Source organism: Cetorhinus maximus, chromosome 22 (genome assembly GCF_964194155.1).
Source record: "Cetorhinus maximus chromosome 22, sCetMax3.hap1.1, whole genome shotgun sequence".
NCBI lineage: Eukaryota > Metazoa > Chordata > Chondrichthyes > Lamniformes > Cetorhinidae > Cetorhinus > Cetorhinus maximus.
The window spans coordinates 40,560,283-40,574,797 of NC_135900.1; the positions used below are offsets into that span (position 1 = coordinate 40,560,283).

Here is a 14,515-nt window from a genome sequence, read left to right on the forward strand (position 1 = left end):
GATGTCGTCACCCGCAAGTTTTTTTTTAGTCTTTTTTTTTGAATTGGATCAGCGGTTTAACTGACAACACACTGCGCCCGCGCATAACATGGGGTTACTTTAAAGCCGCGCGCGGGGGGGGGGGGGGTGAAGAGAGGGTGGCAGTGAGCTCCTGGGCGTGGCACTTTGCGTCTCCTGGCCCCGCCTCCAAACTGGATCAGGTGACCACCTATAGCCACAAGGGTTTGCTGCTGACGGTCACTGCCTACCAGTCAGCTGAGTGTTCGCCCTTGTACTGTGTGTCTGTTTATCCATCCGCCCAACTAGCGGTTTTAACATTAGGAGTCCACAGCTCCTGGGAACTCGCAAAATACACGGGCACCTCCACTGATCTTCCCCACTCTCTATACCTGTGGGACTCTCTCTCTCTGCTCCCTCCCTTCCTCCCGCGAAGACACATTAAACCTCCGACGACAATGGCGCTGAGCGACGCTGATGTGCAGAAACAGGTAAGGAAGGGTCTGGTCTGGCCTTGTGGATGTGTCCCTGATGACAGGAGTACCGGCTGCAAGAAAAGAATGAAGCATTATTGAGCTGCATTTCAAATTTGACACTCTCTCGGCATGATCGTCACAGGGTTTGGGGGGGGGGGGGGGGGAGGGGAAGGGTTAATGCCCAGTGTCTGTTAATGAGAAAGCGCTCAATGAAAATTCAGCTGTCATCTCAAAACCCTATCCTTCCCTTGTATTCTGTCTCCAAAAATGATCGGGTTTCACCTGGTGAAGTTGACGGGAGGTGGGGGGGGGTTACAGAACAGTAACGTGCTGACATTGGTGGGGTTTGTATGATTTTAAAATTTGAATTGGCCTTTTTTTTGTGTGTGTTTATGGACATGGACTTCCACTTTCAGCCTGCAAAGTATTATGCAATTTCAGGAATTTTGTAAGCAGATAGGTTAAATGGAAAAAAAAACTTGGTCATCGATGTGCGGCCAATACATTTTAGATCAATCGCAGATGCTATTATAACCTTGACTTGTGTCGATGTAATGTTGCATGCAATCTGCATGCAATAAATTTCCGATTTGAGTGGGCACCATCCAGACGTGAATTTTAAACCTGTAATGGGAGGCGGGTTGGAGTGGGGATGTTAACCTGATAACAATGGCAGTTCCCTCTTGTCCTAGCTGCAATATTACAATGGATGGACATTTTAAAAAATCTTACGTGCTGGCACTATTATTCTTTTTTTTAAAAAATGCATCCAAAAAGGCAGGTTAACGTTTTGTGGAGAGCCAGTAACAGTAAGTTAGGTAAAAATGTTAAACTATTCTTTGGATGCTGTTAAATTCACAGCATTTCCTATTTTTACTTTTAAAAATAAATCCCTGCTCTCTTCTCCATAAACATCATTCGGTCATCAGCCTTCTATCTTTATCAATACAGTTTAAAAGGTTTTGTCTAAAGTTTATTTCACGGCCACTTATAGTCTCTCTCAAAATTATATTAGTGCAAATAAATGGCTGATTTAAGTATGATATTGTTGAGCAAAAACCTAAATGTGTTTACATTAAACAGTTAAAAAGGCTGGTATTTTCTAATTTGAGCTAATGTTTAACCTTGCTGAATGCCATTGTTCATTTTCATTCTATTTGGTTAATTTTCAAACTTTTACAATGGGAAAATCTAAATTATTTTGAACCAGGCATATGTTTCTATGAACATTTTTATGTTTTATATATTTTCACATTTTTTGAATGTAACTTGTCTTCCTTGCTCTGTTTTGACTTTAGCCAGATACTAGTTTTCAGTAAGCAGAACTGTACTTTCCTGTTGGAATCTAGTTTGAGCTAGTGCACCTGGTTGGAAGGAGTTGTGGTCTTGTCTGTTCTAGTGTGGGAGGCAAAGTTAATCGTGCTAGGCTCCTTGTGTTACATGATATTTCTAAGATGAGTCTCTGTTTCCCTGAAGCGAGGATGAAAATGCATGTAATAGGAGATTAATCTCCATATAAAATTCAGAGTAGCAATACAAAATTAGGGCGGATCTTGAGCCCTTTTGTCTTATCAGAAAAGCTTTTGAGTCCATCCCACAATTTAGCAATTGAAATAGATTCAGTTGTGTCGAGTTTCGCGTTTTTTTTTCCAAAGGAGAGTATGCAATAAAGACATGGATAAACCATTTGCAGTTGAGACTATAAAGTACTGTGTTGGTTCAAAATCATAGAATACAGGAGGCCATTCAGCCCATTTTCCATATACTGGCTCTTTGGTAGAGCTATCCATTATCTCCACTCTTGCTTTTTTCCCCATAGCCCTGTATATATTTCCTTCCCTTCTAGTATTTGTCCGATTCTCTTTTGAATGTAAATATTGAATTTACTTCCATCATCCTTTCAGTGCATCCCAATCACAATTTGTATTTATAAACAAAAATAAAATGCCATTCACCTTAAACCTGTCTCTTCTGAATACTGATCCTTTTGCCACAGGAAGAGTTTCTCCTTATTAACTGTCTTGACAAGCAACATGAAACAGATGAGTTGGCTTATTTATTTATAAATGTATTCTGTCCCAAAAGCTCTGTGTAATAAACAAAAACAAACAATTCTGAAATGTTTCAAATCTGTTAACAGCAATTAACTACAACTTTTCATTTAACACTTATGTTTGGTAGTCGATATTGTACATTTGAATACGTAAATGTATGTTTTGTAATACAGTAATGCAACAAAGTCTGAATACACTTCAACTAACATTATAAAGAATCCGCATAACATTAGCATAGCTACAGCAGCTGTGCAGCATCAAAAGGATAATAATGGGGTTATTGCAGCTATTAAGAAATACGGAACAAAGGTAGGCAAATAGTGTTTAGGCACAGATTGACCTTAATGTAATTGATAGGAAAAGGATATTTATCCCAGAGATGTTCTATGTGCAGCCTAACTTTTGTCAGTTGAATCTATGTTTAGATTCATCAAATAGTCACCATTTTTTTCTCTTGCTAATTTCTTTCCTGATCACAAATATTGTCTCCTTGCTGTAATTTGGTTCCATGAGTGCCATTTGTCTTCCAGTACATCACCCAGTGATCATTTTTGTGTGCCTGTATGTGGGAGCTGTAATGAGAAATGTAATAATCTATCTGGTCATGGGTGACATCACTACCAGGTCGGTCCCTTTTCTTGTCCAGTGTCGCACTGTATACATCCAGCAGGCTTAGCTTTATCTTGCCCTGTTCTGCATGGTCCAGCTTCTCAGGATAACATATTGACCCACTATGGTAGACATTATACATTACAATGGGAAATAAGCAGTAAGAATAATGCTTGTAGTGATGAGGCCTATACAATTAAATGTGGCTGTGATAGACTTTTTTGCTGGTCACAGTAGTCATATGTTTAAATTTGGCATAATATGTTATGTTACTATTCCTAAAAAGCATTTTCTTAGGTGCTGTGCTGTTTAATTTGGTAGTTCGACACCTTGGCTGGTGATTGAGATGCCTTTCAACCACACTGTACTGGCTGCTGTATGTTTGTGGGCAAACACCACTTGGAAATTATTGACTTGCTGACTGTCAAATGCAGCTAAAATAAATGCAGTTTTTAATTCCTTTTTGTTCTATATAATCCCCAAAGAACTTGTGGCTTAATCTTGACTGAATTAGTTGATCTGAAACCAGTTATGATACAGAGCTATTTAAAGGTTCAAAGAGACCCTACTTGTTGGGGTGTGAGACCTGTGTGTAAGAAATAGCACCTGATGCTGAACCAAGGAAAACAGCTAGCATGAAAACTCGTGATAATAATATGATTGTAGAGGTGAGATTTGTGCAATTGTTTTCTTTGTTTTTTTTCTACAGATCAAGCATATGATGGCCTTCATTGAGCAGGAGGCCAATGAAAAAGCAGAAGAAATAGATGCAAAGGTGAGGTTTTGTTTTATTTCGTCATTCTTTTTACTTTTTTAGCTTGTGGCAATCTGAATTATTTCAACCTAATCTTTGCATACAACATCAACCTCACATTTATAATTCAGCATTATGTATAATTTAGTAAGGCATTATTGATGCAAATTAGATTTGACAAATTCCATATAGGGATTGAAGAAATAGTTTGCTTTTAGAATTGTCACATTAAACATGTTTTTCCTCCATTTCATTTTTCTTATCTAATAATAGACTAATGTATACTTTTTATGTTATAAATGTAATTGTTAACAAAGTGCTGTAGAACAAGTTGCTAATTTTGCTGCATGTCTCTTTCCCACTTTTAAAGATGAATACACTATCAAAAAGTACTTACAATTCACTACACTTTTGTCTTTCCTGCACTCAAAATATTTTTTGGATAAAATATAAGGTATTGTTTAGAAAAAACATGTGTTACTGTGCTATTAATTCTGAGAAAAAGTAAGGTTCAAGTCAGTCACTGCTTTTACTGGTTAGAGATCTTATATGACAAATTTAGTAAAGTTAGTATGTTTATTTCTTAGTTAATTCCGAGCATTCTCAGAATTTATTGCAATACATAAATGTGGCCGATACTGCCTTGCCTAATGGCTCCATGTTGGTTTTCAGCCGTTCCTCATTCTGTGTTCAAAGCTTGAATATTGTACTAAAGAATGAGAACTGATACCAAAAAAGCTTCATACAACAGAATTTAGAAGATTATCCAAATAGTAACTAGGGAATGTACATCCAGATTTACGCAAAATGGAAGATTGTGAAATATCAGTGTTCTGTTGCTTCTTTGTAATGCATTACCAAGCAACTGATCATTATATAGCAATAACTTTCACAATGCAATAGTGTAGTGATTATGTATCTGAACTAGTAAACTAGAGGCTGGACTAATAATCCAGCAAACATGAATTCAAATCCTCCCACAGCGGTTTGAGAAATTGTGATCCATTCATTTAAAAAAAAAAAGAAAATCACCATCGTGGTTGAATCTCAATGACCCTCTGAAATGGTCCAACAAACCACTTCGGTTCAAGAAGAAGGTCCCCCATCACCATCTCAGAGTAACCTACAGAGGAGCAGTAAATGCTGGCATTGCCAGTGGTGCTAACATCTGGAAAATGATGTATATAGTTTGTTAACGTCATAATATATTAGCGATATATGAAAGCAGGAAAATAAAATATTAAAATACACTATTCAAAATGTACTGCCTGTAGCATAATTTTATTGTTAGCTTGCATTGTGCCTGTTCTAAATGTGATTGGACATAAATCTGTGCTCAATACTAAAAACACCCATGTCAAAAAAAGGTGGTTTGTTTCCTGCGAGAAGAGCAGTATCGCATGTACCTGTATCGCATGTACCTGTGTTTAGTTTAAGGCAATTCCTAAATTGGAGAAACAAAAGTAAATAGGCTTCTGATATGTTGCCTGACTGGCTTATCTTTGAGGGTCTAGACATGAATGTTAATACCCTGTGGGATTGAGGGGATGATCACAATCGGACCCTATGCTGTGTCTCAGATGAGCAGTTTCACAAGGCTACTGGAATGCGCTCAGAAGATGGGAGCCTCACTTGCTTGGAATGCTTTAGAATGGCTAATCTCAGCGGAAACAGCATTGACAATTTGGCACAGATCTGTAGACAATTCTCTGTGGTTCTATACTACATCACGTGCGTTTACCAACTAAGCTGTCAGAAGTGTTGGAATCCAGCTTTAGATTTCTTCCCTTGAATTTGCTGCCAGTCTAATTTTGTCGGGTTGCTTTTCTACAGAGTAAGGTGGAAATCGTTCAAACTAGCAGATAGTTGAGTGCCATTGTCAGACCTGTGAAGAGGTCTCTGCAGTTGTTCCTAGGCCAACAGATACCAAGGAGAGCTTTACTGTATGCAAAGACTAACTATTTTAACGTACAATCTGGTGTTAGAATAGTTTATGTAATGTGCACAGAGTTCACTCTGCCTGTGCAAGTTTAAGTTTGTAAAGTCATAGTGTTATCTATCTATCCTACTTATTTTGTTTTCTTTGATACTGGAGTCATGTTAAAAATCAATGCCTTGGTTTTCAGGCAGAAGAAGAGTTTAACATTGAAAAGGGCCGTCTTGTACAGACCCAAAGATTAAAGATCATGGAGTATTATGAAAAGAAGGAAAAGCAAATTGAACAGCAGAAGAAAATGCAAGTACTATGTTTTTTTAAAAAAAAAGTCAAAGTCAATATTTCAGTAGTTCTCAAATTGTCCTGTTGAAATATTTCTTAATTTACAATATTAAGATTTACGCATTTAGATAAGAAATAGAAACTGTCATGTAATTTTATTTAGAGAACATGAAAATTAAAATAAAAGATGTAATCATCTTCATCTAATTTCTGAAGAAAATTTTGTCTCCAGTACTGAATATTCTACTACATGCAATTTATTTAGATTCTGAACATGGGTGTATTGAAATCTCTCGAGGTTGAATTGACTTGCTGACTAATTTTTTTGTAACCTTCTACTTTTAGTCAAATGTCCAATTTGCTGAACCAGGCTAGGTTGAAGGTCCTCAAAGCCAGAGATGATCTGATTTCGGTGAGATTGCAAATATATTAAATTAACTAAAATACAATTTAATAGAGCCTTAAGTTCAGGAAAAGCATGTTGTTAGTATTTTTCCTGCTAGTAAAGTGTGAAGATCACGTACACCAAGCCACTGATTAGTTAGTTCATTTCAGCAATGCCCTTTTCAATTGCCTGTTAATCACATAGCATCAGTATGACTCTGTGGTTCTAATGAAGCCATGTCGTTATCAACTGATGCATATATATAATGAAGAACATTATTACAATACTGTAGAGCTAATGTTGGTCAACCCTTTGGGAATTGAAGTTGTAGCAGTGAGCTTACTGACTTTTTCTTATCAGATATTGAGACTGATAGGTTTCTATGTTTAAAAATAACATTTGTTATGGTAACATACTATATATTGCAGGACTATTGCAAGGAGCAATGCAAGTCAAGGATATTATAGCATAATTGAATTTCTAAATACTTTTATGGAGTGGTAGTTTATAGATTCACCTGCAGTTACCTTTGTGCGATGAATTTAATCTTGGTGTATCACTAGAAGAGTATCCTTTACATTGAGAAGAAAGGAAAATTGTATAGCTTTGTTTGTGAACTACCTGGATCCAGATTACAGACTCACAGTGGAAAATTTGTGGATGCTGGTCACCTTGCTTTCCTCAACCAGGCATGATACATACATGGGAACAAAATCAATAACAGTAATATGTCTTCCTTTTGGCATTGTTGACACCAATCCATCCAGACTGAAAAATCCCAGCTTCAGTTCTTTGTTTGTGCTGATTTGGGGCAGCAGATTTATTGTTACAATTGCTGTTCGGATCCTCAGATTATGCCAGTCACTAACCAATGTTTGAATTGGGCTCCTGTTCACGGTGATCTCTCAAGAACTATTCTAGTGAACAACTATTCTACAAAAAAAATCTCTGGCTCAAGTCTAAATAGTAGTCTTTTTGATAATATACTTAAATGAGGAGAAATTTCTTCAGTTGAAGGACTGTGACAATTTGGGGTTCTCTACCCAAGGGAGCTGTGGATGCTCAGTCATCGAATGGATTCAAGACTGAGATTGACAGATTTTTTAGATACTAAGAGGGATAGGGATAGTGTTGGAAGATGAAGTTGAGGTAGACCATCAGCTATGACCTTATTGAATTGGGGAGAAGCTTGAAAGGCTGTATGACTTGTTGCTACTCCTAAGTTTTTATGACCAAAATAATGCAGTGTTCAACAGGACAGGATTCATATCCCTTCTTTTTCATTAAGAAACTTTTTTTAAGAAAAGGAAAACTAATTAAAAATATTCTCTCCTCGCAGGCAGCTGCAGCTAATGGAAGAAAAGTTTTCAATTCTGAAGAATCATTCATTTTCAAATTGTAACTAAGCAGTTTTCGATAAAAGTGCATATAATTTTTTTCCTTCTGAGAAAACAAAAATACAATGCCCACATCCAATATTTTGTAATTTAAAAAAAAATCTTTTTGGGGTTGATGTAGTGGGTTGACCATGTCCCCAGATACGTCTTTGGTCCTATGTTGTGAAATGTCATAGACCTTTGGTGCCATTTATGGATTGTCAGCTATTGCTAGTTTTCCAGGTTGACATGTGGAACCTTCTTATTGGGTGCTTTTATTTGGTTTCCAGGATCTGTTGAATGAAGCCGGACAGAGACTGGGTAGAGTGACAAAAGATCCTTCAAGATATCAAACACTGCTGGATGGACTGATACTGCAGGTAAGGATGGGATAATACTATAAATGTGCTGAACTATAGTTTTTTTATCTTCACTGCGCAAGTACAGTCCCACTCCCATGTAGATATCATTAGTAATAATACTAATAATAGTAATAATACTAGATTCCAGGTTGAAATGAGTTTTCTGGTTGCTCTTGTAAGGGGCAGGGCCTTGAGAAAGAGAGGGAGAGAAAGGTTCATTCTTTGCTTGGTGTGACAGATTGTAGGAGCCATGTTTTCTCAGGCTAGAGGTTATTAGAAAGATAAATTTGTACCATGTATGGTACTATGTTTTATAAATGCTGGCAAATTACCTTCAGAATAGCTTTTGAAATATATCGCCGTTCCTTCACTGTTGCTGGGTCAAAATCCTGGAACTCCCTTCCTAACAGCACTGTGGGTGTACCTATGCCACATGGGCTGCAGCGGTTCAAGAAGGCAGCTCACCACCACTTTCTCAAGGGCAACTAGGGATGGGCAATAAAGGCTGGCCCAGCCAGCAAAGCCCACATCCTGTGAATGAATTTTTAAAAAAATACTGTAAAACCTGCTGTTTACATGGTTTCTTGTAAATTATCTATTCCCTAATTTGAGAGTTAAAACTGTCTTAGATGTATTCTAGGTTTTGTCAAATTCCTATTTTCTGTTGCATTGTAAAATGTGTGGTCCTATAAATTGATAGTAATTGTTGTATTTTTTTTAACCTTTAGGGCTTTTATCAGCTGCTGGAACCTACAGTGATTATTCGATGCCGCAAACAAGACACTACAGTAGTTAGGGTAAATTAATGGATGTTTAGTTCCAGACTAGCATTCCAAAGTGACTTTATGTTGACACTTACTTCATCTGTGATTGAAATTCTAATGGCTCCACACAAGTTATCTTCCTAATATCTCACCTAGAATCCTTCATGGCCATTGTATGAAGTGGAGATGGGTGTGTCAGTGCATGTGTGCGTGCACCTGTTGGCATGTTATGAGTAGAGTCAGACTAAGAAAAATAAATGTTACCAAACTGTCCATTTTGCCTCAGTTGGCTGAAAAATGATAGTGCTGGAGAGCACAGTACATGGACCTGTCAGTCTATGAAAGTGGGGGTGGGTTAGTGTGGTACCTTAAAACGAATGTCCTGTCACAGTGGCCGAATGTCCTGTCACAGTGGCCATATGTCTTAGTAGCCCTTTTGTGATGTTTACAGCAAGAGACATGTGTGGTGTGTTAGATCAAATTTCAAATCTTTTTCAACAGATGGAATAAAATATTATTTGAATGTGTTAGCAACACACTGTTCTATCTTTATCCCCACTAGTTTTCCTGTATACAAAAGCAAAATACTGTGGATGCTGGAAATTTGAAATAAAAACAAAATGCAGGAAATATTTAGCACATCAGGCAGCTTCTGTGGAAGGAGAAGTAGAGTCAATGTTTCGGGTCGAGATGACCTTTCATGATCAGTTGACCTGAATGTTTCCAGCATTTTTTTTTGGTTTTATTACAAGTTTTCGCATTCCCTCTATATTTTCCTAAATATGATATTTCCTGTTGTAGCTCCACAGGCCTATTCCCACTACTTTCAGCTTACGTGTTTGCCTACAACTTTTAGAATGTTTGTCAACAAGATTTATCATGGCCAGGATTTCTTTTTTCGATCTGCTCCCACTCCACAGCTGTAATTACTTTGCTATCTCTGGAGAGATCTAATTTCAAAATCTTCAGTGGAGATGTGCACCCCTCCTCATTTACACAGTTTAGTATACTTTTTCTGTTGAGACACTAACTTCTGATTCACTGGGCAATGTGATGGGTGATCAGTGTTTTTTAGGAATGTCTGGTGTCTAGCTGAGTGCTTCTCATCTGGTCTCTGAAATTCACAAGGAATTTCTAATCTGCAAATTGCCGATGTCTCGTCTTTCATTTCTTCCTCTTCCTCCTCCTCTTCCCTCTCCCACTTCCCAAAAAGTTAAATTCTGGCCAGAAATTATGTTTACTTAACAATTAGACTGTGTTTGCAGGAAATTTTCAGTATATTTAGTCTCCAATGGAGCTATTCGTGATAAATAAGGAATTGTTTTATTACCAGTGGAACATTTATAGAAGCTAAAGCTTGTGTTGCAATGCTAAAATGCAGGCATGTGTACCTTTAAAACTACAGGTCTTTGGACATTTGGATTTTCCTGTTGGAAAGTCAATTAAAAGCACTCAGATATTGCGTCTGGGGTGTTTTCTGTCCTTGGAAAATGACTGTCTGTAATTTTGTTTTTAAAGAAAAGTATGAGTGCACAACATAAAATAGTGGGTCAAACAGGATAATGGTATCAATATTTATCTCTAAAGCATTAAATTATCCCCTCTGCACTTTGGGATGGCTTTTTCCAATGGTCTGAATTTTGCTGTGGTGATGTTGGTAGCTATATAGAGTTATTACTCTACTCTACTGAAACTGACAGCAACTTTGGGAATCTGCATAATAACATAGAAATCCAGTAATTGCTATAGGTGAGCCTAAACCCCTCCAAAGGGATGTCATAGAGGTTCCCACACTAATCTCGAGTGTAATTTGATGAAAATTCTGACGCTGTTAGACTCTAAGTAAACACACTTAAAAATTACACCTTTGAATGAGGTGCAACAGGGTTTTTAACAGCTAACTTCATAATTTATTCTAAACTCATTCAATGGCACTGTAAAGATGCTTTTTAATTCTGTGAAATATCAAATTTCTCTAATAAATTCCCCATAAAACAATTTTTTTAATGATTGGATCAAGATAGAAGCCAAAATAAGCAATCATAATCATTTATTTTACTATTTGAAATTTAAATTAAAAGTGAAGGAATTCAATAGTTTTAACTTGCTGGTTTACTGTGTTTCCTTACCTGCTTGCTGATTTCACTGGGGTTGCACACTAAGACATCCAATTGACTTGGTGCCAGATTTTAAACTGCTGTCGGGATAAGATAAACCCACACCAAAAATTGCTAGCTGTTTATGGGCTGCTTCCTTCGAGGTCAGTGGTAAGGTCCGTGCTTTTCTGCTGGTGGCAAAATCCAGGCCATTATAAATTCCAATGTTCAACATTTTGAAATGAAACAGTCTATATATACTTGTTGTGGTGTAATTGTGCCACCTTGCTGTGAAGGAGCTGTATGCAGTGCTACCTCTGTTACTTTAGAACAACATTTTCTCTGAATATGAACAGTGCCACAAATCTGTGTGTATTTTCACTTCTTTGATTTCCAAACAGACCTCCATCAACAAGAATGTTCCCATTTACAAGAACAGTGTGAATAAGGATATTGATGTTCACATTGACCAGGAAAACTTTCTACCTGAAGACATGTAAGTATCTAAGAAGCTTTTCTCTTTATTGAAGAGACTTGGATTCAGTTCATTTCCATCCATTTTTGGTAGTATTTTTAGCAGAAAAATGTGTTAGCAAAAATGGGAATTAGTCAAACCTTGTTTTGATTCAATAATATCCACTGTAATCTAACGTACACATGAATGTTCCAAACTTTGTTAAATTCATAGACATACAAATTACAAGCAGGAGTAGGCCATTCGGCCCCTCGAGCCTGCTCTGCCACTTGATAAGATCATGGCTGATCTGATTGTGTCCTCAACTCCCCTTTCCCCTATAATCTTTGACTCCCTTGTCGAGCAAGAATCTGTCTAATCCAGCTTTTAAAAATATTCAGTGACCCAGCCTCCAATGCTTATGGGGGAAGAGAATTCCACAGACCAATGACCCTCAGAAAACATTTCTCCTCATCTCCATCTTAAATGGGAGGTGCCATATTTTTCAACTGTGTCTCCTAGTTCTAGTCTCTTCCACAAGGGGAATCATCTGCTTAGTATCCACCCTGTCAAAACCCCTCAGAACCTTGTATGTTTCAATAAGGTCACTTGTCATTCTTCCAAACTCTAATGGATACAGGTCCGACCTATCTAACCTTTCCTCATAAAATAACCTATTCATCCCAGGAATATATCGAGTGAAAGTTTCAGCAGCTCAGTATCTCCCATTATAACTTGCTGGATTCCTAACCCTAGATTGGCAAGAAGCAAGTTGTATTCTTACTTTCAAACAGGATTTGGGCTTCCAGATGTAATGCTGCTCAGCAACAGAGTATTCCATTGCAGTATATGGAAATTCAAACTGGTCCGCCTGTTCCTACCTCTAGAGAAAGTTTGTGACCTACTGACAGCTGTGAGTGTAATCTGGATTAGAATACAGTCCTGTGCAAAATACTGACCATGCTGTTTACAAAAAAAATACCATAAGCCTTCCTGTTAGTGTATTTATTATCCTTAATTATAGACTGTGTAGTAATTTCCTGACAACAGATGTTAGGCTGACTGGTCTGTCACATGCAAATTATTCTAGGCGTACCTTCTGCTTTTGCTCATTAATTAGCTGATATAGGCTGTAGGGACTTTTGTTTTAGAAAAGTTGGTCACCAGGAAAAGGAGTCAAGAATGTTGTTGTTTCTTTTCTCTTCAAACAGTGCTGGAGGTGTTGAGATGTATAATTCTACTGGAAAAATAAAGGTTTCTAATACTTTGGAGAGTAGATTGGACCTCATTGCACAGCAGGTAAGGAAATTGTTCATGAAGCTCTATGAAAACGAAATGATTTTTAGGCTCATAATATAATGACAAACATTTACTTGAAACAAGTTGCTGATCCTGTTCGTCCCTTTCTTTTTGTGTAGCATTTACAATACAGTATGTCCTTTTGAGTGCTTCTCTGGTTCAGTGTTTCTAATGTACTGAGTAATGTGTTGAGCCACACAAACACAAACTAGTACGCTCCCAGCTAGTTTGTTCCCAGTCAGATCTCTATTAAGTTGCAGTGAAAGCACTACAGAGCCTCAGAGTCCCTGTTCTGGAAAGTAAAAGTAACTAGAGTTCCTATTCTGATTGCTGACAAGTAATACTTTTGCTTGCTCACTCTCTCACATTTGTGTCGGCTTCTGAAGTCCTAATGAGATATTTCTTAGCACTTGGGTTGGAACATGGCTGCCTTTCAGAGGGGGTGGGGAATGTAAACCTGCTGAATTCCAGGTTTGAGTGTGGATTGCTACTGAGCCACTTAATGTGAAGATCACATTAGAATGTGTCTGTGCTGATTGTAAAGTAGCTCATTACCACAGAAATACTAACACTAATGTTTCATCTTTCATCATCTTTCAGATGATGCCAGAAATCCGAGTGGCTTTGTTTGGTGCCAATCAAAACCGGAAGTTCTTGGACTAAATGCTGTGCTTTAGACCTACTATCCAGGCACACAGAATATAGTGAAAAGATGTAAAAGTTACAGACCTATATTTAAAGAAAAATATCCATTGTACTTACTCTTCTGTGGTGTTAAATCTAAAGTGTGTTTGAAACTGCTTCATTTGGTAAGTTTCTGTACCTGTTGGCTAAGGGAAATTGCTAAAAGGCATTGGGAGATCACTGGGTTTATTGAGTAACCCCAGATTATTGGAGTCACAACATCGGTTGTATTTCTTTGTATATATTAATCTGTTCTCAAATGTGAACAAAGCTTCAGTTACATTTTGCTTTGGCATCAATCATTGCAGCAGACAGGCAATTTCCCAAAATATAGACCAGTAGTGAAATCTGTAGAAAATATGTTGCATCCAGTGTTGCTGATTTGTCAATCTTGTACTATTTAATTAACTTGAAATGGTCATTTTGTGTTTCAGGTACTGTATATGTATATATGGTTCTGAAATAAACATCTCTTGCTGGATCCTGAATCTGTTGCTGATTGTATTTTTATTTTGATTGGGCAATCATTTCAAGATTGCTGTTTTATTATCTTCAATTATTTGAACATTTGTATTTAATGTAATGCTCCATTTATCATTTTTTATCTGATTTATGGTAATCTCAGGCCCTAAAAGAATAGCCACATGATATCTGCAAGATGCTTTTAAAGTTGACACTGCCATATGCTTTCTCCTTTCCCATTTGCATACTTTAAACAATACTGCTTCCCTGAATATTTCATTTGTGCTGTATTCTGCTTGAGTTTGTAAACTGTTCCTATTTCTTTATAAAACTGCTGTTCATTTGTTTTACTGTGCTTGTTAAAAGATGGATTGTTGGTATTTTACTGTATATGAAAAAGATTTTAGTTTTGAAATTTAACTGGCCATTTTCAACATTTGCATTTCTTCAAAGTAGGACCTAAATTGTTCTGACTTGTGGGATTTTAAAGGATGGACTGAAGAAATCTTAATCCACTCTGATCAG

General features: G+C 37.2%; 1 protein-coding gene across 1 annotated transcript; it reads left to right on the top strand.

The window, feature by feature from the left end:
- Positions 1 to 209: 209 nt before the first annotated feature.
- On the top strand, positions 210 to 14,016 carry LOC144696626 (V-type proton ATPase subunit E 1-like). The gene is made up of 9 exons (XM_078568157.1): positions 210 to 488; positions 3,846 to 3,911; positions 6,017 to 6,126; positions 6,454 to 6,520; positions 8,160 to 8,249; positions 8,960 to 9,028; positions 11,493 to 11,587; positions 12,757 to 12,844; positions 13,445 to 14,016. Exons 1-9 carry the CDS (start codon positions 456 to 458, stop codon positions 13,505 to 13,507), a joined length of 681 nt encoding a protein of 226 aa, XP_078424283.1. The 5' UTR covers positions 210 to 455; the 3' UTR covers positions 13,508 to 14,016.
- The last annotated feature ends 499 nt before the right edge of the window (positions 14,017 to 14,515 follow it).

What these genes read in the sequence shown, in the direction of transcription:
- LOC144696626 (XM_078568157.1), top strand. Translation starts at nt 456, where the DNA reads ATGGCGCTGAGCGACGCTGATGTGCAGAAACAG. An exon ending in ATTGAACAGCAGAAGAAAAT is followed by an intron (nt 6,127 to 6,453) that starts GCAAGTACTATG and finishes TTCTACTTTTAG; the next exon opens with TCAAATGTCCAATTTGCTGA. An exon ending in AAGACACTACAGTAGTTAGG is followed by an intron (nt 9,029 to 11,492) that starts GTAAATTAATGG and finishes ATTTCCAAACAG; the next exon opens with ACCTCCATCAACAAGAATGT.